This window comes from Pantherophis guttatus, chromosome 9, assembly GCF_059756535.1.
Source record: "Pantherophis guttatus breed Tessera chromosome 9, ASM5975653v1, whole genome shotgun sequence".
Lineage (NCBI taxonomy): Eukaryota > Metazoa > Chordata > Lepidosauria > Squamata > Colubridae > Pantherophis > Pantherophis guttatus.
The window spans coordinates 15,994,536-16,020,255 of NC_142071.1; the positions used below are offsets into that span (position 1 = coordinate 15,994,536).

Here is a 25,720-nt window from a genome sequence, read left to right on the forward strand (position 1 = left end):
TATTGTTTATAGGTGTAGTATAGTTTTATCTTTTTAATATTGTAAGCCCAGAGTTACCATGTAGTAATATAGGCAGCCAATAAATTTAAAAATAAATAAGTAAATCTTCTGTAGCTCATTTTAGTTGAACATGTTTATAGGGTAGCAATATGCAGTCTCTTCTCCATAGTTCTTAACAATAATTTCCAGAAATGGCATCCCCTCTTTTACTATATTTAGGAGCAATTTTAAACCTTGAAATAAACGGATTCTTTTGATTTTCAGTAGTTCTAAAACCTGAAGCGTGCTTGGTTTCATGCATTAATCATTTTCATTTCCCTTTGGAATAATGTTAATTATGTCATTATAATTTATTTTTCTAATCTGAATTAAAATATGTGGAGAGAAGAAGAAGAAACACATGGGGGGAAAAAAGATAAAAATTAGAACTTTCATTGGTATATGGTGGAAAATGGATGCCTTTCTGTAAGTGACTTATCTAGCGGCCAAAAGTAGTTAGTTAGAGATATTTGGGCATTTTATTTTGCAGCTAGGATTTCAGATGAGAACTGCAGACCATTGTCAAGGGAACTACTTTAAAGTAGGCCAGGATGTTTTGTCCAATTAAGCTGCTCTTGCTTGCTCTGACTCCTGTCTTTTTTTTCTTGGAGTCTCAAGGAATAAAAAATATTTCCCATTATCTGCTATCTGATCATATTGCCTAGAAACGCCAGATATGGAACATCAACTTTTAAAAAATATAAAGCAATTATTGAGTCAAAGCAAGGCTTCCTCCAAAGCTTCATGGCTCATCTACTGATGAAGTATGCATAGCACTGCAGTGTTAATTTGGAATTCTAGTCTGCTGTCCTGGAACAGTCTCCCCACATAGGATGTCTTCCAGGTGTGCTGGACTCCCAACATTCAAAATTCCCATTTCTCCTGTGAAGTATAGATAGTCCTCGACTTACGATCACAATTGAGCCCAAAATTTCTCTTGCTAAGTAAAACAATTGTTGAGTGAATTGTGCATCATTTTACGACCTTTCTTGCCACAGATCTTAAGTGAATCACTATAGTTGTTAAGTTAGTAACTTGGTTGTAAAGTGAATCTGGCTTCCCCATTGAATTTGCTTGCCAGAAGGTCACAAAAGGGGATCACATGGCCTCAAGACACTGCAACCGTCATTAATATGAGTCAGTTGCCAAGCATCTGAATTTTGATCATGTGGCCACGGGGATGCTGCAGTGGTCATAAATGTGAAAAATGGTCATAAGTCACTTTTTCAGTGCCATTGTAAATTTGAACGGTCACTAAATGAACTGTCGAGAACTACCTGTAATCGCTACATTTTCAGATTTAAAATAATTAAAATAAGTACAGGTAATTCTTGACTTACGACCATAATGGAGTCTAGAATTTCTGTCGTAAGTCACAATGATCCACCCAAGTTTTTTGCCATGGTGTTTAAGCAAAATTGCTGCAGTTGTTAAGGTGAGTCATGTGATTGTGAAAGGAATCTGGCTTTTCCCATTGACCTAGCTTGTTGGATGCCAGCTGGGAAGGTTGCAAAGGGCAACCACATGAGCCCAGGATGCTGCAGCCGTCATAAATGCATGTTGGTTGCTAAACACCCAGATGTTAATCGTGTGATCGTGAGGATGCTGCAGTGGCTATAAGTCGCACTTTTCAGTGCTGTAATAACTTTGCTCACTAAACAATGGTTGTAAGTTGAGGACTGCCTGTAAGCCAGCAGCCTCTTGCCACCAACTACGGGTAGTCCTTGACTTACGACCACAATTGAGCCCGGAATTTATGTTGCCAAGTGAGAAATTTGTTAAATGAGTTTTGCCCCATTGTACAGCCTCTCTTGCCACATTTGGTAAGTGAATCACTTTACCTATTTAAGTTAGTACACAGTTCTTAAGTGAATCTGGCTTCCCCATTGACTTTTCTTGTCAAAAGGTCATAACGGGATCACATGGCCCCAGGACATGCAACCGTCATAAATAGGAACAGTTATCAAGCATCTGAATGTAAATTGCGTGACCACAGGGATGCTGCAACGGTCATAAGAGCCTTGGTGGCGCAGCAGACTAAAGTGCTGTTAAGTAACACCAGCTGCCTGCAATTCCTGCAAGTTCAAATCTCACCAGGCTCAAGGTTGACTCAGCCTTCCATCCTTTCGAGGTAGGTAAAATGAGGACCCGGTTTGTGGGGGCAATAAGCTGACTTTGTATAAAAAAGACCACCGCTTGTGGGGGGGGCTCGAAAGCCCTACTAAGCAGGTATATAAAAAAGTATGAAGGCTATTGCTTAATGCATTGTAAGCCGTCCTGAGTCTCGGGAGAAGGGCAGCATATAAATCGAACCAATAAATAAATAAATAAGAGTGAAAAATGGTCATAAGTCAGTTTTTTCATTGCTGTTGTAACTTTGAATGGTCACTAAATAAACTGTTGTAGGTCGAGGACTGCCTGTACCATAATCTCTGCTCATTGAGGCTTTAAGGTTTGTGGAGATGATTGAAAAGCTCAAAAAAACTCTTCTCTCTGCTGTATATCAGATGACTCTTCAGAGGTGATAAGTAGCTTTTTCTTTGCTCTTGCCTTAATTAGATTGAGAGATTGCAGAAGTTAGTATTGCAGGTTTAAACTTATGGTCATTTGGTTTTTGTGTAAGGAGTGTGATTTATTTGAGCGCTCACCCAACCTAGTGATTGAAATGTTTTCTATCTTGAAGAGTGGGGCTGCTGTTTTGTGGGATTTAGCTACAGGCATGTGTGAATCCCGCTAGTGTTAGGAAGGGCATCACACAATTAGATATTTAGCCCAATTCAGATGTCAATAGTCAGAAAAAGAAAAAAAAAACATCTTATGTGAGATCAGCAAGGCTTCAACATTCCTGTGCCATTATAATTTTTTATTAAAGGGGCAAGTCCCGTTCTTGGTTATCTGGTGGATGACACAGTGCTGAGTTCTAGCCTATTTCATGCAGCAGCATGCAATTTAATTTTTAAAGTTGCTTACAAGCATCACTTCAAATCTTTGCAAAAGTTATTTGTGTCACCCACAACATGCACTGAATCAGAAAGAGAAAAGGAGGTAGAAAAAAGAGGTGGTTTTTTTGTTTATAGAGAAGCTTTCTTTGAAATCTAATTGAGCATGTGTGTATGTTACACTTTCAATATACAAAGCAGTAATGTAATATGAACATGGAATTTTATTATAATTAATGAAATAACATTGGACTCTTTTCTTCTTCTCTATACCACATCTGGCTGCACACCGTTACAAGAAAGTTAAATCTTGTTGAATAAAATGGTTGTTTTTTTGAATCAATACGTAATATGTGCTATGCTTTTCCATCTATTTATTTAGTTTATATGTGATGGAGTTAACCTTTCTTTGTCCTGATTCTTTCTTTGTACTTGATGACTTTTCTAATTTCCAGGACAGAAAGTATGCTTATAATTAAATTGGAAAAATCTATATTCATTTATTTATTTATAAATTTAGATCCCATCCTACTATCTATCTATCTATTTATTTATTTATTTATTTATTGATTGATTGATTGATTGATTGATTGCGATTTATATGCTGCCATTTTCCTGTGCGCTGCTCCCACTATCCATGCATGGGTTAATCCTTCAGTGCTTGGCAAACAACTGAGTGAAAACAAAAGACTTTTCCTCCCCTTTCCGGCTCCCAAGCCACGCCTCTGGTCCCATGATCCCCCAGTCTTCACTCAGTTGCTGGCAAACACTGTAGTGATTTTTGGAGCTCCACAGGTTTCTTAAAGGTACAGTAGTCTGTGGGGTTTTCCTCCTTTTCTTTCTTTATTACTCTTCCAATTTCTTTCTTCCCTTTCCTTAGGGCGATTAGGCTTTTTTGTTAATTTTGAATAGATTCCCTTTCGCGGTTTTACTTTGCTCTCGGAGTGAATAGCAAGCACCAGCTGGAAGGGGGGGGAGCAGAACATCGCGCTCACGCTGCTCGCTTGGCCACCTCCTGAATTTTAAACTGGCATATCTTCCCGGGCGCTGCTGCAGCGATCGAGCCGCGCCCCTCCATCTGGCCGGCGGGCTTTGAGCAACCCCCCTATTTCAAACTGCTCGGCTTGCCTAAACAGCCCGGGAGCCGAGCGGTTTCGCCCCTCATCAGCTGGGCGGCGGATTCGGAAGCTCCGGCCGCCCACGCTGCACCGATTGGTGCCCCCCCCTCAGGAGCGATTTCGCCGCACCGGCTTCGGGGCATCAGCGCGAGGCGCAGCGGAGCACCAGAGAGCTCGGCAGCCCCCCCCTGCGCTAGGAAGGGCAAATTCCAAGAACGAGCTCCCACCAAAGCAGTCGCGCGGCGTTTGGTCGGACCCTCGGGCCGCCATTATAAGTCCGTTGCCTGAGTCGGGCACAGGCCTCCCCACGTGCCAGCGCCATATTGGGGGACCTTCGGGCCGCCATATTGGCCAGACTCATCAGCCTACGCCCCCATCGGCCATCAGGGGGCGGCTGCAGACTCCGCCCCACGCCTGCAGGGGGCAATCAATCCACCTCACCCCCACCTTCTGAGGAGAGGTTCTAGCCTAGCTCGAGCCTCTTTTTGAAGAGATTATCCCTCGGCTTGTGGAGCTACAGGGCAAGGGGCCTGCCCGAAGAACCTAGTGGCTGCAGTTATGTCTCACTCCCCTCCATCCTCAGACATGGAGCTAGAGCTCACCCCCCCGCGCAAGGAGTCAAAAGGGGGGGAAAAGAAATCAAAGAAGAGGCATGAGAGGTCTGCCAGCAGGGCGGCTTCAGAGGGCTCCCTACCGTTCCAGAATAGAGACGCCCGAAGGAGACACAATGCTCTGGAACGACAGTGGGAGAAGGCACACAAGGCAGCCTCAGTGACCTCATCCAGAGAGCCTGCGCCTTTGGAGACCACACACGCCCCTCCGAGAGAGGCAGAGCCAGGAGTTACAAGTGTGTCAGACATTGCAGTGACCCCAAGAACTCCTGATTTCCCCAGGGCGGGCCTCATCACACCCCGCTTCGAGGCAGGCTCAGGGGCCGGACCGGAGACTCCAAGGGGCCCCTCACCAGCTCATCATCATCGGGCCACTGAAGCAAGTTCAACGCCATCAAGGGCAGACCCTCAGCTTCAGGGGGGGCCAGGAATAGCAGCCCCAATGGACTTTCAAGCCATGTTCTCGGCTGCACTATCGTCATTCTTCTCTGCAACCCTGCAGCAGGCAACTCAGACACCTGGACAGGCCGCACCTGCCCAGGCACGGCAACACCAGCTCCAGTCCCATCCTCTTCCAGTACAGGGCCAAGAATCCTCGTCTGAGGAATCAGACCAAGCAGAGGAGGCCCCTGAGGAGATGGAGTTATCAGAGGATGAGGGCCTAGCACCAGACACACCGGCATTCACAGGCCTCTTTCGCCCGGCCCTATTCAAGTCCCTACTCCACAAGGCTAGACTTACAACCAACCTGGGAGTGCCAGGGGACATCACAGCCGCTACCCCCCCAATGGTGGGCCCTCACGACGCGCTCTTCAAATCCTCAAAACCGCAAAAGGACTGCATTCCTTGCCCTCAGCTGTTTGCGGATGTGATCCAGAATCCCTGGGGCCAGCCGGCCTCGCTGGCAACACCTAGCAACCTAGATAAAAAACTCTACTGCTCGGCCCCAGAGTTAGAGGACCTTCTGGCGCTCCCTTCAGTAGACCAACCTGTGGCAGCGTTAGCCTCCAGCTCGCTGATCTCCACTGACCCTCTGGACACGCTTAAGGCGGAGGAGAAGAGAATGGAGTGGGCCTTCCACAAAGCACATCAGGCTGCAGGCTGGGCGATCAGATCGGCAACGGCAACTTCCTTCTTCAACAGAGCGTCACTCATTTGGCTCCGGCATCTACAGGACAGGCTTCCCCCTGAGGACACCAGACTGCATCAAGATCTAAATAAGATAATAGCTGCTATAGAATACACAGCCGACGGTTCCTTGAACGCAGCCAAATTTGCCTCAAGAGCTCTGGCTTCAACCCTGACAGCTAGGAGGCTCTTCTGGCTCCGGCCCTGGAAGGCAGACTTCAAAGCCAAGTGGAAGTTGGCAGCCGTGCCATACAAGGCACCAGAGCTGTTTGGAGCCGCGCTGGAGCCCATGCTGATCGAGGGGAAGGACAAGAGGAAGATCCTCCCCTCAACGTATCGGCGCCAGGAACGCAGATACACACCTTACCCGCTCCAGCAGCCCTTTCGTGCCAGCGCCGGACCCAGGGGGTCCTCCTCTCATCGCTCCCAATACCAGGGAGGAGACAGATTTCACGACAGGCAGCAGTTCCGAGACTGAGGATGACAACAGCAGCCTAAGCGCAACTTCCGTGGAGCCGGCCCTAAACCCGCCAGAAGGGGAAAATGACTCCAGGCCCACGGGACCCATAGGGGGAAGGCTCACCCTCTTCCATCTACAATGGGCCAGCTCGACCTCGGACTCCTGGGTAAGGCGTACGATCTCTTCAGGTTTATCCATCGAATTTTCCGGTCAGCCGCCCCACCGGTTTGTCCGTTGCCCAACCCCTCGATCCTCGGAGATTCAGGACCTAATGTCACAGGAGATTGCCCACCTCCTGGAGATCGAAGCCATAGAGCCGGTCCCGCACAGCCAGCGGGGCTCAGGTTTCTACTCAACCCTCTTCTTGGTACCCAAGAACTCCGGGGGCTGGAGGGCTATACTCAATCTAAAGCATCTGAACCTGTCAGTTCAATACCGCAGGTTCAAAATGCACTCCCTCAAGTCCATCTTAGCGGGGGTGAGACAGGGTGACTTCCTTCAGTCGGTCGACCTCCGGGAGGCTTATCTGCACGTGCCCATTCATCCGCATCACCGTCGGTACCTGAGGTTCGAGTATGCGGGACGGCATTACCAATACCGTGCGATGCCATTCGGACTCTCGTCGGCCCCCCGCACCTTTACCAAGCTGGTAGCGGTGGTGGCAGCCAGGCTCCGAGCCGTCCTGATCCGGGTGCTCTGTTACCTGAACGACATTCTGGTCCTGTCGTCCACGCCCGACCAGGCCTCCAGAGACATGAAGATGGTGATGAAGATCTTCCAGGATCACGGTTTCACCATAAACCTTGCAAAGAGTCAACTTCAGCCCACCACCAGGCTTCTTCACCTAGGGGCGGTGATAGATTCGTCCAGCGGCCAAGTATTCTTATCACCGGACAGAGTCCAGAGCATCCGAACTCTGATCCTGCAGATCCTGACGAGGAGGAGAGTTGCCCTGATCCACCTCTCAAGCCTCCTCGGGAAGATGGTATCCTGCTTCGGCATCGTACCGTGGGCACGCAGACATTCGAGACCCCTGCAGTGGTTCCTCCTTCCCTTCCAGCGAACGGGAAGGGCCAACTCCCCAAAGGAAGTTCGCCTCACTCTCCAGGTCCGCCGGTCCCTCAGGTGGTGGACATCGCCAGCGCTCCTCAAGCGGTCCAGCTTCCTAGAGCCGGACCATCTGATACTCACCACCGACGCCAGCCTTCGGGGGTGGGGAGCCCATCTCCACAACCTAGTCACGCAAGGACAGTGGTCGCTTCAAGAACGGCAATGCAGCATCAATCTCCTAGAGCTTCGGGCGATCAGACTGGCACTGCGCAACTTCCAGCCGACGGTGCAGGGGCATCACATCTTAATCCTGACCGACAACATCTCGGCCAAGGCGCACGTCAACAGGGAGGGGGGCACAAGGTCCCGTACCCTGATGCGGGAGGCCGCAGAGCTGTTCAGCTGGGCAGAGAGACATCTTCTCTCGATCAGAGCAGACCACATTTCGGGGGCAACCAATGTGAGGGCGGACTGGCTCAGCCGCGAAACAATAGATCAAGCGGAATGGCAGCTCCACCCTCAGCTGTTTCGAGAACTCGCTTCGTGCTTCAGAAAACCGGTGGTAGACCTCTTCGCAACCCCGGCCAACGCTCAACTCCCCCGCTTCATATCTCGCTACCCGACACCGCAAGCGGAGGACCACGATGCGCTGCGCTGCAGGTGGCCCGAGGGTCGCCTGTACGCATTCCTGCCAGTCCCGCTGCTCCCGCGTCTCATCCGAAAGCTACTGGCAGAAAAAGCAGACCTACTCCTGGTAGCCCCGAACTGGCCCCGGAGACCATGGTTCGCCGACCTGGTGGCACTGTCCGTGGAACAGCCATGGGTGATCCCACCACAGCAGCTCATTCTGTGCCAAGGGGCAGTCACACATCCAGAGCCCCAGTGGCTGCAATTAGCCGTTTGGCATTTGAACGGGTCATCCTGAAGAAGGATAACCTGCCAGACGAGGTAGTTGCCACTATCCAGGCGGCCAGGCGTCCGTCTACGACCCGCATCTACGAGTCATTATGGCAGGCGTTTTGTCGCTGGAGCGCCCACCAGCATATCGACCCCACGTCAGCTACTATTCGGGACATTCTGCGGTTCCTACAAGCTGGCCTAGACAAAGGCCTGGCCCCTGCAACCCTACGAAGACAGACAGCGGCGTTGTCAACAGTCATTGCATGCGCTTCGTACCAATCCCTCGCGCACCACCCGCGCATCAAGGAGTTTCTGCATGGGGCCACCAACCTGCGACCCCCCACAGTACACCGTTACCCTTCATGGGATCTACCTCTAGTTTTACGGGCGCTGACCGGGCCCCCATTCGAGCCCCTAAACTCGAGCTCGCTTAAGTACCTATCATTTAAGGTGACCTTCCTGCTGGCGATCACCTCGGCGAGGAGAGTCTCAGAGCTAGTGGCCCTTTCAGTCCGCAAAGATTTGTGTATTTTCCACGATTCCACCGTTACGCTACGCCTGGATCCTGCCTTTATCCCGAAGGTCAACTCGTGGTTCCACCGAGCCCAGGAGCTCATTCTGCCAAGTTTCTGCCCCTCACCTCGTGACCCCAGAGAAGAGAGGTGGCACACCCTAGACGTTCGACGCGCCATCCACACTTACATCCGACGGACCGCTCCCTTCCGTCGTACTGAGGGTCTCCTGGTCTCCTTCAACCCGAAGTCCATGGGTCAGAAGATATCAGTAGCTACGGTCAGCAGATGGATCAAGGCCTGCATCGCCCTGGCATATGACCTGAACTCCAAACCGGGCCCCGGCAGGATTCTACCGCACTCGACTCGCAGCGCAGCCACCACGGCGACCTGGGCCACCCAAGCCTCGGTCATGGACATCTGCAGAGCTGCGACGTGGTCGTCCCTCACACCGTTCATCCGCCACTACAAGATCGATGCGTTCAACTCGGCTGAGGCATCGTTTGGCCGCAGAGTACTGCAGAAAGTCTTGACGGAGGAGGACTCTGGAGGCAGTCAGCTTCCCACCCAGGGAGTTTAAGCTTGGGTATATCCCATGCATGGATAGTGGGAGCAGCGCACAGGAAAATGGACGTTGTCTTACCTGAACGTCCCTTTTCTGGGCGCTGCGTACACTATCCATATCCCGCCCGTCAGGGCTGCCTGCCCCGTTTATGACTGAGACTAGTTTCTTTTTCCATTACGTTAATTTGAGTTAATAAAGTTGAGTTTTTAAGTTACTCATAGTGTGGATTCTTGTCTGCTGAGCCTTCGTTCAGACTGGGGGATCATGGGACCAGAGGCGTGGCTTGGGAGCCGGAAAGGGGAGGAAAAGTCTTTTGTTTTCACTCAGTTGTTTGCCAAGCACTGAAGGATTAACCCATGCATGGATAGTGTACGCAGCGCCCAGAAAAGGGACGTTCAGGTAAGACAACGTCCATTCTCCCAAAGGACTCAGGGCGGCTTACAACAACAATCAATAATACAAATCACAAAATAACAAAATAAGTTAAAAACCCCTTAAAAACCATATTTAAAATTATTACAGTTTGTGCAACCCCTAGCAGATCAAGTTATTTGACGGAAGAGCCACGTCTTCAGTTTGTGCCACTCAGAGTGGTTCACCACAAATCCATTGAAGTTCCTGTGACCAGTTCTTACTTTGTAGATTATTGGAAACGCACTGACAGTCTTAGTGGGTCAGTTAAGATTATTAATGCAAACAACAGTTTTCTTAGTGATGAAAATGGATTTAGATCTAAATCCATTATTGGGTGGCTGTAAACTTGTGGGGACAATGCAAGTAATAAAATAATGCTCTAATCCTATTCTAATTCAGAGAAAGGCGATTGGTTAGGCATTTACTGTATATAACTTGAAGAAAGGAAAGACAAAGACCAGAAGGAGCACATGTTCCTTTATCACAGTTAATTGCAAATTGGCACACAGTGCAAAAAGCAGCCTGCAGTTCCATGCAAATTGCATTGTCACAGAAATGACACACAATTGCTCCACACCAAAACTCACTTAGTAATGAACAAGGCCAGTTTCTCCATCTTCGTTCTTGCAAAACAATTAAGGATGAATTGTATTCTGCAATTTAGTAAATGAATAGAATTGGTCATACAAGATTAATGGGGAGGAGGAATGACATAGGATTGTTAGACTGCTGTCTTTCGGATTGCATGAGGGCATTTCGACAACCATGAAACGATCCTCTTTTTCTTAGATTAGGAAAACAATTCAGGTTTCTTAATCCCTACAACATGCAGGCATATCATTCTCTATGAAGTTGGATAACGGTCCCTATTTTTTTCAAACCTAAAACCGTGGATGAGGTGTAAGGACCCATGACTAAATGTGTAAAGCTATGAACCCAGTTAAACTAGCTTGTGAGCTAGAGCTTTAATCAGGCACATGCTGTTTCCGTGGTTCTACAAGCAAATTTGGAAATTACTAAAGAAAGGCTGATATTCTTTTTTTTTTTATTGAAAAAGTTTTTCAAATACAGATTTTTCCCCATTTTTCCCCCCTCCACCCTAACCCCCCCTCCCCCTCCCCTCCCCCCATGGCTTCTCCAAAATAAAATCCAAATTAACATCAAATTATATAATACTTTACCATCCTTTTACACCACCCCCCACATTCTAACCATTTCTTTCTAACATTATTATTATATCCCCCCTATACTATACTATACATTTCAAAACAACCTTCAGCTATAAAACTATATAATAAATCCTGATTTAGCATTTATTCAACTCATAGTCTACCCATTTCCTCCACCCCCAAACATATATCTCTTAATTCAAATCTTTTACATATATTTATATCTAAACATAACATCCCTTTTCCTAAACTAAACAGTCAATAACCTATCTCCACCCATTTTCCTACAGGTCTAACATACATAATATTTTTAATATCTTTGTTCTTCTGCCCACACTACACCACTAAAAGATATTTCCATATATAAATAAAATCCTCAAATGACTTTAAATTTATAATCCATATAATATCTTCTGTAATGTCTTTCAACTGGATTATTAATTCCATCACCCATATTAGGGTAATATCAGGTTCAGCCTCCAACAGTATATTCAGTATCTTCAATTACCATCTGCCCCCATCAATAATAAGTATTTTCATATATAAAAAACCACCCGAGTGACTTTATATTTATATTCCATGTAGTATCTTCTGTAGTGTCATTTATCTAGATTGTTAATTCCAACCACCACATTGGGGTAACAACCAGATCTTCTGCATGCCCCAATCCCATAGATCTCTTGCCACATAACTCAACATATACGTAATCCATTTTTCAAAGAGTCCAAGATAGAAAGTTCCGATCCACTCAATCAGAGGCCACCTTCCACATCCCAAAAGCACCAGCATTGCAGAGATCTGTTATTCTTCTCAAAATAGTATAAGTCAATAATTTGCTTCAATTATATTTTTATGTATCAGCCTTCTATAAATCCCGCTTATTATATTTAATCGTCTCTTAAGTAACTGGCATTAGACTGTTGTTTAGTTTAAAATTTTTTAGTTTTGTAGGACCTGCTTCTTCTTTTCTTGGCCTTTTGTGGTTTAGATCTCCATCCTAGTTGCCTTTCTAGAACTTGCATATCAGCTGATTGATTTCCATGCTGGTCTGTAACTTGATAAGACATCACATTAAAATCCAAAGCCGCCTCTCTTGTATTTTTAAGTGTTTTTAATTGTTTTGTTTATCATTTTAATTAATGGGGCCAAATCTATATATATATTTTTAACTGTATTTTAATATTTGTAATTGATGTTTTTATTTGGCTGTTCACCGCCCTGAGTCTTCAGGGAGAAGGGCGGTATACAAATTCAAAATAAAATAAAAATAAATAAAATAAATATTTATAGGTAATCCAGCTATAACCTCTGAAGGAGAATCCAAAAGTGGCTCATCCAAAAGGGCCTCTGTAACTTGTTGTTTTTCCATTGCCTCCATCGCCATCTGCTTAGCCTGAGTTTCAATCTCTTGTTCATTTTGCTTTTCTTTATTCCCCTCCTGTATTCCTAACGCTGATGGATCCATTTTAAAAACCTTGTAGTAAAATTCTTCCACTTTTTCAACAGTATTTAATTTATCTCTTTCTCCTTGATATCTCAATATTATACCAACTGGAACATCCCACCTAAATGGGATGTTTTGTTTCTTTAGCTCAGTCACCAAAAATCCAAAGTCCTTTCTATCTTTTAACATCTTGGACGGCAGCTCTTTCTATATCCAAATCTTCCTTCCGTTCCTTTCCAAAGTGGAGTTAAAAGACTTTTGCACAATATCATTTCTTATTACTCTATCAGTAAAATAAATCACCACATCTCTAGGCAACTGCTTTTGCTTTGCAACCCAAGAATTCACTCTGTAGACCTTATCAATCCTGCAGGATACCTCTTCAGGACTAACCTTTAAAATCCCAGCCAGAACTTCAGCAGACATCTTTCTCAAATCATCTCTGTTATTTTCCTGTATTCCCCTCATTCTGACCGCAAATTCCATGGACCTGTATTGCATCATTATGACTTCTTTTTCAATTCTCTGTTTTATATTGTCTGCATTGTAAATCTTGTGGTCAGCTTCCTTTATTTTAGACTTTACTTCTGAGCTATTGTCTTGAATATTTATCAAATCATTTTCAATTCTTTGTATTTTATTGTCCAAATTATAAAACTTATTATCAGCTTCCTTCACTTTAGACTCTAATTCTAGGTTAGTATTGTTATCCATCTTTATAACTATTTCTGAAAAAGTTTTCAAAGCTGTTACAATCTGTTGTTTCAGGTTGGCATATTTTCGTTGCACCAACTCTTTAATTTCCTGCTTGAATTTTTCAAGATTCTGGTTCACAATCTCATCATGTCTTGCCATCTCCTCCAAAACAAATTCCTTTAGGTCTTTAAAGCCATTCTTCTGAATCTGCAAGCTCAAAACTTGTTCATATGATTTGTAAATGGGGGAGCCCCCCCCCACTGCTTGATTGTCTGGCTTTGTCATTTTTAACGCCATCCTGCCACACAGACAAACTCTTTTAAAAGAAAAAGACTTCTCTCCAAACGGTATCAATATCAAGTCTCTAAGAAGGAAGAAACATAAAGTAGAAATTTTTCTCTTCAATTCTAGCCAGCGCTATTATTTCAGATACTTTGTAACGTATTGAACTATTCAGGCGGAAGGACTTTCGCTTTCAGCTTTCTTCTTCTCAAGCCTCAGCCAGTCGCCATTTTAAACTTTTTTTCTTCGCTTTTAAAATCACTTATAAAATTGTTAGAAATACTTGCAATTTAGGGTCCCAAATCCGGATTTCATCCTGTTTGTTTGGATAATCTGTTAGTTTTCATTAATTGGATTGGTCCCATCGCCTGGCTCTGCAAAAAGCAGAGTTCCCTCGAAGCCCGGAGCAGCGGCGAGCTGTATAGGGAGCCATATTCTGCTTCCTCCCCAAGAGTAATAAAAAACTCTGGGGAGTTCGCAGAGGGCTCTACCTGCCCTCGCCAGCTCTATCTCACGTCTCCTCAAGGAGACGGAGTTTTTCAAGCCGTCTCTCAGCTGTAGAGACGGCTCTTTACAGGCAACAAGGCTGGCAGTCCCGAAAGACCCTCTGGCAGTGACGGAAGCCAAACCGGAAGCCTCCACAGGCTGATATTCTTCTTTGTCCTAAACTGTAATGCCTGCTTGGCTTGGGCTTGGTACATATCCTAAATCCACAGAATAGAATAGAGCTGGAAGGGACCCTGGAGGTTTTCTAGTCCAGCCCCCTGCTCAAGCTGGAGACCCTATACCATCTCAGACAAGTGACAGTCCAGTCTCTTCTTAAAAACCTCCAGTGATGAAGCACCCACAACGTTTGAATGCTAGCTGTTCCACTGGTTAATTGTCCTCACGGTTAGGAAGTTTCTCCTCAAGTTCAGGTTGATTCTCTCTTTGATTAGTTTCCAACCATTGTTTCTTGTTCTGCCCTCTGGTGCTTTGGAGGATAATTTGACCCCTTCTTCTTTGTGGCAGCCCCTCAAATACTGGAATACTGCTAACATATCACCCCTAATTCTTCTTTTCTTTAGAATAGCCAGACCCAAAACCTGCAGCTGTTCTTCATATGTTTTAGTCTCCAGGCCTTTGATAATCTTAGTGGCTCTTCTTTGCACTTTTTCCAAAGCCTCAACATCTTTTTTTGTAGTATATAAAATATATAAATTGGTTGCAGTATTCCAGGTGTGGTTTTACTGGGGTTTTATAAAGTGGTACTAATACTTCACGTGATCTTGATTCTGTGCCTCTTTTTCAGGGGTGAAATGCTCCCGGTTCGGACCGGATCGCCTGATCCGGTAGCAATGGCGGCGGGTGGTTCGGAGAACTGGTAGCAAAAATCCCTGCCCCCTCCCCATGCCCAACTGAGCTGCGCGATCATCAGAGGCTATTTTTTTTTTACTTTTAAAAGCATTTTTTCTACAACCTCTTCAGCCGAAAAAATGCTTTTAAAAGTTAAAAAAAAACCAGCCTCTGATGATTGCACGGCTCAGCTGGGATCGTCAGAGGCTTTTCAAAGCATTTTTTTCTGCAACCCCTTTGGCTGAAGCGGTTGTGGGGGAAAAAATGCCTTTAAAAGCCTCTGGCGATCCCAGCTGACTTGCCTGATCGTCAGAGGCTTCTAAAAGCATTTTTTTCCTGCAACCTCTTAAGGTTGTAGAAAAAATGCTTTTAAAAGTAAAAAAAAAAAAGTTGGCCACACCCACCCAGTCACATTACCCCCCCACACACCAAACCACACCCACAGAACTGGTAGTAACAAATTTTAGATTTCACCCCTGCTCTGTTTATACAACTAAGGATTGTATTAGCTTTTTTGGCTGCTGCTGCATACTGCTGGCTCATATTCAAGTGATCATCCACTAGGACTCCAAGGTCCCTCTCACAGTTACTGTTTTTGATCCAGGTCTAGCCTAATCTATACTTATACCTTTGATTTTTCCTGTCTAAGTGTAAAACTTTGCTTTTCTCCACATTAAGATTCATTTTGTTGGATAGGGCCCATTGTTCAAGTCTGTCAAGATCTTTTTGGATCCTGAGCTTGTCTTCTGGGATGTTGGCTATTCCTGCCAATTTAGTGTCATCTGCAAATTTGATGACTTCCCATTCTATTCCCTCATCTGAGTCATTTATGAAGATATGGAAGAGTACTGGGCCTAAGACAGAACCTTGTGGTACCCCACTGCTTACTTCTCTCCACATGGATGTGGTACCAATAAGGATTACTCATTGAGTACAGTTTGTCAGCCAGCTACAAATCCATCTGGTGGTAATGTTGTCTATTCCACATTTTTCTGGCTTACCAAGAAGTAGGTTGTGGTCTACTTTGTCAAATGCCTTACTGAAATCTAAGTATACTATGTGCACAGCATTTCACTGATCTACTAATATAGTCACTTTATCAAAGAATGAAATAAGATTGGTTTGGCATGATCTGTTTTTAACAAACCCATGCTGGTTATTAGTTATAACTTCATTTGCTTCTAGTTGTTCGCAGACCTGTTTTTTAATTATCTTTTCCAGGATCTTCCCAGGTATTGATAGTGGTTTGTTTAATCTTTTTTTATTTTGGTGTGGGGAAGAGAGGAGGTTGGAATCTATCCTACATCTAGCCATAGTGATCGATTAACCATTACTTTTGACTTGGGTTGTGTGAATTTAGCCGGCTATGCAATAAGCATATTTTGACTCAGTGTATGCTTTTTGGGATTGTGGTGACATGCAGACAATAACACCTATACATATACCTGCCCTTTGTGCCCTGATCAGGGTACATTTGAGGACTTCATGACAAGAGTGACAGAATGCAATTAATATTGCTATTTTCTGGGCAAATTGCTAATTTGTATATATTTTAATCTTGTATTTTATATGCTTCTGACACGAATAAACAAACAAACAAACTCAATGTATCACTTTAGTCATTGTCATTTAAATGCAAACTCTCCAAACAGCCATAGCAATAGCACTTAGACTTATATACCACTTTACAGTGCTTGAACGCCCTCTCTAAGCGGTTTACAGAGTCAGCATTTTGCCCCCAACAATCTGGGTCCTCATTTTCCAACCTCAGAAGGATGCAAGGCTGAGTCAACCCGAGCCTGGTGAGATTTGAACTGCCAAATTGCAGGCAGCTGGCAGGCAGCAGAAGTAGTCTGTAGTACTGCACTTTAACCACTGTGCAATGGAATTGCAACTTCTAGAGTTTGCTGCTTGAGAATTCTGGGTGTTTCAGTCCCATCATGTGGGGTGGGCAAAAGCTGATATAATCCTATTGGGTTGTACTTGGTTTAACACAGTCTGAATATCCATGTTTGATGCTGTATGTATCCACTCAGGAATAAAACAATACAGATAGTCCTCGACTTAGAACAGTTCGTTTAGTTACCATTCGAAGTTACAACAGCACTGAAAAAAGTGACTTATAACCATTTTTCACTCTTACAACCATTGCAGCATCCCAACAATCACATGATCAAAATTCAGATGCTTGGCAACTGACTCATATTTATGACGGTCATAATGTCCCGGGATCTCATGTGATCACCTTTGGTGACCTTCTGACAAGCAGTTAATGGAGAAGCCAGATTCACTTAACAACTGTGTTACTAACTTTACAACTGCAATGATTCACTTAACAACTGTGGCAAGAAAGGTTGTAAAATGGGGCAAAACTCACCTAATACATATCTGACTTAGCAAATAAATTTTGGGCTCAGTTGTGGTCTTAAGTCGAGGACTACCTATAGAATTCAGGGAAGTTATTTCCAGTGAAAATGTGCTTAGATGCACATTTAATTCTTTAGCGGAATTAGGTATTAATCAACATGGTTAATTTCCTTAAGCATATATTTTTGCTTTTCACTTGTTATTTTGTAATACTTTCTGCCTGTGCCCCCTACGGTGATAGCCATCCAAATTCTCTCTTAATAAGAATACCATTGGGACTCTCAAGATTTCAACTATTCCAAAACAAAACAAGATAGAAAAAAATTAAAAAGTAAAGATAATACCCTGAGACAAGATATCAGCATTTCTGCTGCGCAATAGTTGGGGTTTTGTTTATGGAATCTCTGTGCTATGAATTGAAGCAACTGTGTCCTTATCAATGGCTGTTACAGGCACTCCTTGACTTACCACCATTCATAGGGTGACCATTTGAACTTATGGCACTGAAAAAAATGACTTGCAACTAGTCCTTGCACTTTTGACTGTCACGACATCTTCAAATGATCAGAATTTGGGCACTTGACAACCGGCATGATAGTTGCAGTGTCCTGGGATCATGTGATCACTGCAATGTTCTTAGCTGGCTTCCAACAAGCAAGATTGATGGGGAGAAGCTGGATTCCCTAGCAATTGCAGTGATTTGCTTAACTGTGGCAAGAAATGTTGTAAAATTGGGCAGTGAACAATCACCTTGTAAATCAAGGACTACCTCTAAATGGATAGTTAGATAGAATCATTGTTACATTTTACATTTGTGAATTGTCCTTCATCAAATTTCAGACATAGTTAATAATAATTCCAAATGATTTGCAACATGATTTTAAAAAACAATCTGTTGATAAAATACATGTTGGACAGGCAAGCAATCAATGGAACTAATATCTGTCATGTCTAACTTCAGTCTTATTCATTTGAGTTGAATTGGGTCAATTCCCAGATATCACTCTGATGAAAAAGAGAAGGAACTGTGGAGGATGGATATTGCCTTTGTAGGCTTGGTACACTTCCCATCAGAATCCAGTTGTCGACCATTAAAACAACACTCTGGATCCTCTCTTATAAATCAACAATTATCGGGTTGTCTAAAATTCTTCCTAGGAGGCAGTAGTGAAGAACAAGAAGCTCCATGCTTTTGGTCTTAAATGTGACATTCACATGGTTTTAATCCTATGTTTTTCCTACCGGTTGGAATTGTGGCATGAGGAAAAGACAGCTGTTAGGAGTTGTTGACAGGAGAGCATCTGAGGTTACTGGCTAATGTATACCACTCTGAGAATTGGAAAAGGTTATAGAATGATATTTCCAAAAGCTCACTGTCCCACAATAGAACAGGATTAATTAGTTTAACAATCCCTGAGATGTGTGTGGGGGGGGCACTTTTAAAGCCTCTTAGTTGTGAGAAAAATAAAGGTATTTTTTAACACAAAAGCCAAATGTTAAAGGTAGTATCAGAAGAGTGTTTAGATAAAAGCCAATTTCATTCAGAAGATAAACTCGCTGGACAAGACCTGTGTTAAATCCCTTTTGAGCTTTGAAAGTTTCTTGATGATCCAATATAAATAAGTATTTAAATTTAAAGGCAGAAGCTGCCCAACATATTAAGCATATAAGGTGAGCTCAGACCAAATATTCATCTACTCCCAACATTTTTGGTCTATTCACACGAAAGAATGTGTGTTTTTTTCCAGTTTAAGCTGTTGTATAAATCCAGGAAGGGAGGGGGAGAAACATTATAGGGACTCCTCAACTAATGTCCATAATTGGGACCAGAATTTCCATTGCTGAGCAATGTGATTATTGAATCACACCCAATTTTAGAGAACTTTTTTGCTATGATTGTTAAGCAAATCATTATTGTTAAGTGAATCACATGGTCGTTAAGCGAATCCAGCTCCCTGTATTGACTTTGCTTGTCAGAAGTTGGCTGGGAAGTTGCGATGCCAGTTGCCAAGCATTAGAATTTTGATCACATGATTATGACTATGGAGATGCTGCAACGGTCATAAGTGCAAGGACCAGTCATAAGTCACTTTTTTCAATGTCGTCGCAACTTCGAACGGTCACTAAATGAATGGTGGTAAGTCAAGGACTATGATTTTAGTGTACCTTGGACAAGAGAACTCAGAAAGTGAAGGCTGAGGACTTTTCTTCACGGGCACTGTCTTCTTGAATGCTCTGTCTTGTTTCTTGATTTATAACCACTGTTAGCCATTGGGTGAAATAATCTGTAGGGTTGCAGATATTTGTGAATATCAGGAACAACATTGCTGTATTCCACTTACCTAGGAAGCCTAGAAAAGCTGTGGTATGATTTAACAGATCTGGAAGCAGTTCAGAGATGGATGAAACTAATATAATAAATATAATTTGGGGAGAGATTCTATTGGTGGAGATTCTTCTAATCTGATCAAAGGGTCCTGCTTACCTGTGGAAAGGTAACTTGGGAAGTCATGAATCTCTTTGATTCCAGCAACCAGCGACCTTAAGCTTAAGTGCTTATGACTGAATTTGTTCTTTTTTCTTTCTTCCCCATCACCTTCTCCTTGTCTGCCACATTTGTTAGGGCGTGAACATGGACTAGGGGTATTTGTAAAAGTGTTAACTAGACAGTAGGATAAAAATAGTTTAAATATTAGCATGCTAATCAAATGGGTGCAAAGCCATACCTTTTTTTCTTAAAAAAAAAAACAAAACAGATGGACTAGGAATTTTGCAATGAGCATGTCAATGAAATTCTCCTGCCATGCAGTCATTAACCAATCTCTTTTTTCCTGTCTTTCTTCAGGGGGGCTTTTTCCGTGGTGCGACGCTGTGTCAAACTTTGCACTGGACATGAATATGCCGCCAAGATTATCAACACCAAGAAGCTTTCAGCAAGAGGTAGGGTTGGTTTCCTTCTTTCTGCAAAATGACTGTGCTTTCCATATTTCTGCTCTAGGAGGATTCTGTTGTTTTGGTTCCCTGAGGTGCTGCCGTGTTTCAAGAGACACTCTCAACATGTAGAATGATGAGAAAATAGATTGGTAGTTCTGGCAAACAAGGCAAAGCTGCCAGAGGTAACAAGTGCAGAAATTACTGCTTATCAACAAGAGAAAATGGAAAGGCTCTTGAAGAATCAATAGTTCTTTCCGCATGTTATTTTGAAAAGTAGTTTGCACCCCTTTCTTTCCTTTGGTTACTAGGGAAAAGACCATTTTCCAACCATCCCTTTTGCCCTTGGAGTCTTGAAATTTATGATGAGCTCAAAGGGCCCAGATATTTATATTTTATAGAGTGGAATGAACTAGTTGGCAGAAAAAAATTATGTGTGAAAAGGAATGTTTATGGGAATAATGAAGACCAAATGAAACAAACTGAGTTTACTGAAGATATGGTATTGTGAGCAATTGACCTGGGCCTTGTGACAGTAGAGCCAGGCAGTAGGTGAGTCATTAAGCCATGAAATACTAATTTTAGGAATCTTTTAAGCAGCAATGAAAGTGAGAAAGTTCATTTTACTTTGTACTTGGTTTATACATCGCTTTTAGTTCTTTTCTGACAGGAATTTCAGAATTTCACCTAATAATCTGTTCCAGGCCCATTTGGAAATACAAAGATGGTGACTCAATGTCAGGGCCCAAGAACCAAGAAGGACACGCAGAATTTTCTTTTCTGCAATTTCTTTTATTGTTCCTCACCTGTACAGAGGTGTAGGACATGTGAAAAATGCCTTGATGGATCCCAAACTGAATGTGAGTCAACAAAAAATGATGGCAAAAGAGCAAAACAGTCCAAGGCTGCAACAGCTAAAGTGTAGAGCCAAAGTCAAGAAAAGTTGTTGCTCCTCTATATTCTCGGTTGGTTACATTACACATAGAATATGGCATCCATGATTTTAGGCAGGCTGGCAGGGAAATCCTGGAAGTTGAAGTCCACACAACTTAAAAGTTATTGAGGTTGAGAAATAGTGGATTAGACATTAGGAAGGACTTCTTGGCAGTAAGTACTGACAATAGAAGTGAAATAGATTGCCCATGGAGCAGTTTCTTCCCCTTCACTGGAGGTTGTCAAGTAGGGATTGGATACTATTATGGTGAATTTGGCATTGTTCGGGGGGATTGGATTTAACGACCTCTTATCTTCCTTCCAACTCTCTGATCAAATCCACAGGAGAAGATAAAAGTACTTTATATGAAGTGGAAGATCCCACTTATGTGCCTCTGTTCAGGGTGAGAGGGATTGATAGATAAGATCTAACATTCTGCTTGGTTCAGCTCCCCCTTTCCAGATTGTGGTGGCATCATCATCTCTGTGTCCATTTCCACATGAATAGTTAGCATTTCCTGTAATTTAATTTTGAAGCCATAATGTAGGATCCCAGAGGAAAACATGACTTGCTTTTTAATGATGATTGCTTAAAGATAAATTCTAGGCACAACCTAGGCAGGGTAACTAATTTACTAATTGGATTACCATAGTAAAGTTTAGATGCAAAGGAGAGGCTGAGGTTGAGATATTGGAGAGAAGCTGATTAAAGGCAGTACTGAAGTGTTTAAAAGGTGCACATGATTATGAGTAGATTAACTGTATGTGAGGCTGTGGAGAATGGTACAGGAGTTGCACAGGGCTCGTAAGTAGTAGTTATCAAAAGGTATTTTTGGTCAGACTACGGAATAGCTGTAAAAGACTGATAGGTAAAGTATTGGAAGCAAGTAGGATCAGCCAGTGTTTTGTTCCTCTTAACGGGAATCTGAATCTATTAAGCTTTACAGATATTACACCAGACCAGACAGAAATGCAGCTTTACACAAATATTTCCACACTGCCTGTAAATGGATATATTGTACATAGGAAAGAAGATTCTGATTTTGACCAGAACAAATATATCTATTGCTGGATTTAAGCTATGGTTTGTGCCTAAGTGTTGATTGTCCAGTAAATCACCTTTATGCATGATTAATCACAACATCTGAATTCCACCATAGCCTTCCTTGTTCAGGCCAACATCCGGATTCCATTTTTGTTCTCACTTTGCTGAAGACTTGTATTAGAATCCAGTTAGGTAGCTGTAGAGGCTCCTGTTAAACTCAGTTCATATTCCTGGTCTGGGTTTGAACTGTTTGGAATTTTATATTAGTAGCTATGTACCAAAGGAGCAGTAAGAAATTAGTTAAGTGCATCAGATTAAGGGAATAGCAGTAAACTAAACAATGGAGAGCAAAGCAAAGGGGAAAAAAGCGATGATAATGATAGGAGCAAGAGGAAAAGGATGAGGAATAAAGAATACAAAATGGCTTCTTAAATGAGATCTGTAGACTCACTCAGCATCATCTGATTTTGATTGCTATTGCTCAAAATTTTGCAACTCTAAATTGGTCACTTAACAGGAAATTCGTAATTTAAGATTGGAATGTCTTCTGATAATTTAGAGGTTTACCATTAGTACAGTGCAGGAGTCAGCTTGAAAGACATGCATGATTGGTTCACTCTCTGAATCTGGGCATATGTAGAGAGTTTGTTGTTAAGGCATGTTGTGAAGTCTCCCCACGATCACTTTCAAGGCTGAGGAGACCAACCTCATCCAATGTCAATGCTTTTTGAGAGTCTTATAGGGAATTACAATATGTTATTCCCCAAAAACATATGGAAGTTCTGGTAAGGCCTACCTATTTTATAGCCCCCATCATCTTTAAATTGAAATTTAAAAAACCACTTCATTAAGGTTGGCTTTCCCCCCCTAAAACCAGCATGAATAAAGTGTGGGTTGAGAGGCAGCAGTGAGCCCAATCAAAGAGAAGAGAATTACCAGCTTGGTGAGCAGGGCTGGGAACTCAAATGCTCAATTCAGCCAAGGTTCCAACCAATAAAGTATCATTTGGGCCTCCAACAAGGCACAACCAAGCTTTAGCTGGAAGAAAATGTTTGGAATTAATGATTAGTATTTTAAATAGCTTTCCTATGTTCTTCCTGCGAGCTGCATTAAGAAGGGTCCTTTGTCCAGAAAAGTAAAGTAAACCGATTGCATATCTATGAATATTCTCAATCAGCCAGGTCATGGTTGTCCCAAAGGGATTTTTCAAAAGGCGACTGGACTTCCTTGGCTTTTTTTTTTTTTTTGTAAAAAAACATTTCGCTTCTCATCCAAGAAGCTTCTTCAAGTTCTTCTTTCAATTCCATTATTCAAATCTTTTTTCCCTCTACCTTCCCTCCAAACCAAAAGAGTAACTTGGAATTCCTTAGGAAAAATGGGATTTTCTTTGTAACACTGAAGCTATTAACCTGTTCTCAGTTTTACAGAAATTTCAGTAGCTCAGTAAAACAAGAAAGTCCTACAGCTCATTTATTCATTTCATTTTTAATGACAGACATGTCAAGCTCATCCCAATCCCACAGAGTTCTGAAGAAGCTTCTTGGATGAGAAGTGTGACATTTTCAAAGAAAAGAAACCCCAAGAAAGTCCAGTTGCTTTTTGGAAAAGCACCTTTGGGAAAACAAATTGCATCTGTTTTTAAAAAAATTGTGCCATTCAATTAGCAAGAATTTCATAGACTTTGAATTCCTAATCTATGTTCTACATCCACATTGCTGGCTGGATCCCTACATTGGATCTGGTGGACCTCAGAAATTTTTTGTAGCTATATATGAGGATGGGGAATTGGGGCAGAGAAGAAATAGATGTATAACTCTGTGGAATTGGGATGAGCTTGAAATGTCTGTCTTTAAGAATAACACAAATAAATGAGCTGTAGGACTTTTTTGCTTTGCAGAGCTACTGAAACTTCTGGAAACCTACAACAGGTCAATAACTTCTGTTACAAAGAAAGCCCCATATTTCCTAAGGAAGTCTATGTTGCTCTTTTAGATTGGGAGGATAGGGGAAAAAAGAGTTGAATAACAGGATTGGAAAAAAAGCAATAGACTGGTCAGCGTTTCGGCTAACTTTTAATTCGCGGCCAAATTTTTATATTTCAATTTTAATTGGTTTTAAATTTTATAAATCTATGTGTTTTAATATGGCTGTACACCGCCCTGAGTCCTTTGGGAGAAGGGCGGTATAGAAATCTAATAAACTCTTAAACTCTTAAGTTCAAATATAATGTTCATAATAATAACCTCGCCACCAAGAAAAGTTATGCATTTTAAGAGCATTTCTTGGGGCTCCTGTGAATTACAGTAGCTACAAAGATTGAGAAAAAAGCTACTTGCAAATATAAATATGTTTTCAGCTTCATTTTGTTAAACTCCCTCACCATTTGATGCGCATAGCTTTTAACCTGACAGTTGGGACTCTGTTTTATCTCCTGAAGAGATAAACATTTGAAGTGTCAAATTCCAATAGAAAAAGCGTATGAGGTAAAAAATTGGAAGTCTGAAAATTGGAAGTCTGCATTTTTTTAAAAGTTAGGTTGGCTAGTTGAAAAGGGGCTGATGACGAAGATCATGATGTTTGATAGCTTCACCTATAAGTTTGCTTCTTTAAAAAAATTAGTCTTATTTTTGTCCTTGTGAGCTCCTGGATTTATTCAGTATAGATTAGTAAATAGAAGCTGGGTGAATGAATAACCTGAGCATCCACAACATTTGTTTAATTTAATTTATATGCAGCTCATCTCATTATCCAGAGTGACTGACTTACAATTACAAAAATTACAAAAATTCACAAAGAACAAACAGGAGCTGATAAATTTTATGAAGCTTGTTTCTATTTGAGTGAACATTAAATAAAACATCTAAGGACTAAAATGCAAGGGTGAATTTTCTCACGATTTCAAAAGCTAATCATAGATCAACTTTTTCGTCTATCACTGTAAGTAATTTAATTAAAAAAGAAAAAAATGCCCATAGCTTTTACTCAGATTGACTGGGTTCACATGTTGTATCACTCTGTAACCTGATTTGAGTTAGCCATTATGGTTTAGAGTGTGCCAGACAAATATAGCTTGTTCGATATATACCATTACCATTGTTTATACATTGTTTATATAGTAAACTAATAATCTTCAACAAGGTGTACATTGTCATTTTCAAAATCCTCCTGGGAAATTTGCCTGGGTGATTTGCTAATCAATTTCAGACTCTTCCCTCCCTCCTATCAGCCTCTCTGTCCTTTAAATTTCCCAGTCAGTAACAACCAGGTTAAAAAGCTGGAGAATCTCTTTAGAGGCTCATTCTTTTTTTCTTGAAGAGCTCCCTTTTGATGAGGGATTCCAAATTCTAGGTTTTCAAAGGAAACGGAAGTACACTGTTGAAATTAACAAGTTGTGCAAGTTTTGCCGGTCTGTTTTAGAAAAAATATGAAAGTCTGTAGCTTGTGCATGATTTTGGAATGATTCCGGCATGGTAATTTTCTTTTTAATTTTTTTCCCAATCTCCACCCTCTGCAACCTCATAACTGCACCCTCCACATACTTTCTCAGAAATAAATATATCTGTTTTCGAGACAATCTCTGTAAAGTTCGAAGAACCTTTGGAAGATGAGAAATGACAAAGTTTGCAGAATACAAAATACCTCTGTAGCTACCAAGTCTGGACAAGCAATAAAGGAGGGATATCCCCAGTATGTTATCTACCTCCTCCCCTTCCCTCTCATTTATATTTGCTGAGCATTTTCTTGGAATTAGAAAAGTGTGACAGGAAAAACCAGGGGAAAAG

At 42.5% G+C, this 25,720-nt stretch overlaps 1 protein-coding gene across 23 annotated transcripts in view; it reads left to right on the top strand.

The window, feature by feature from the left end:
- Nucleotides 1-25,720, top strand: part of CAMK2B (calcium/calmodulin dependent protein kinase II beta) — a 234,194-nt gene that overhangs the window by 50,249 nt on the left and 158,225 nt on the right. For all 23 annotated transcript variants that reach the window (XM_087876045.1, XM_087876043.1, XM_087876046.1 and 20 more), the window contains exon 2: nucleotides 19,875-19,969. In XM_087876045.1, coding sequence (XP_087732171.1) covers nucleotides 19,875-19,969 — 95 coding nt within the window. The remainder of the gene's footprint in view (nucleotides 1-19,874; nucleotides 19,970-25,720) is intronic.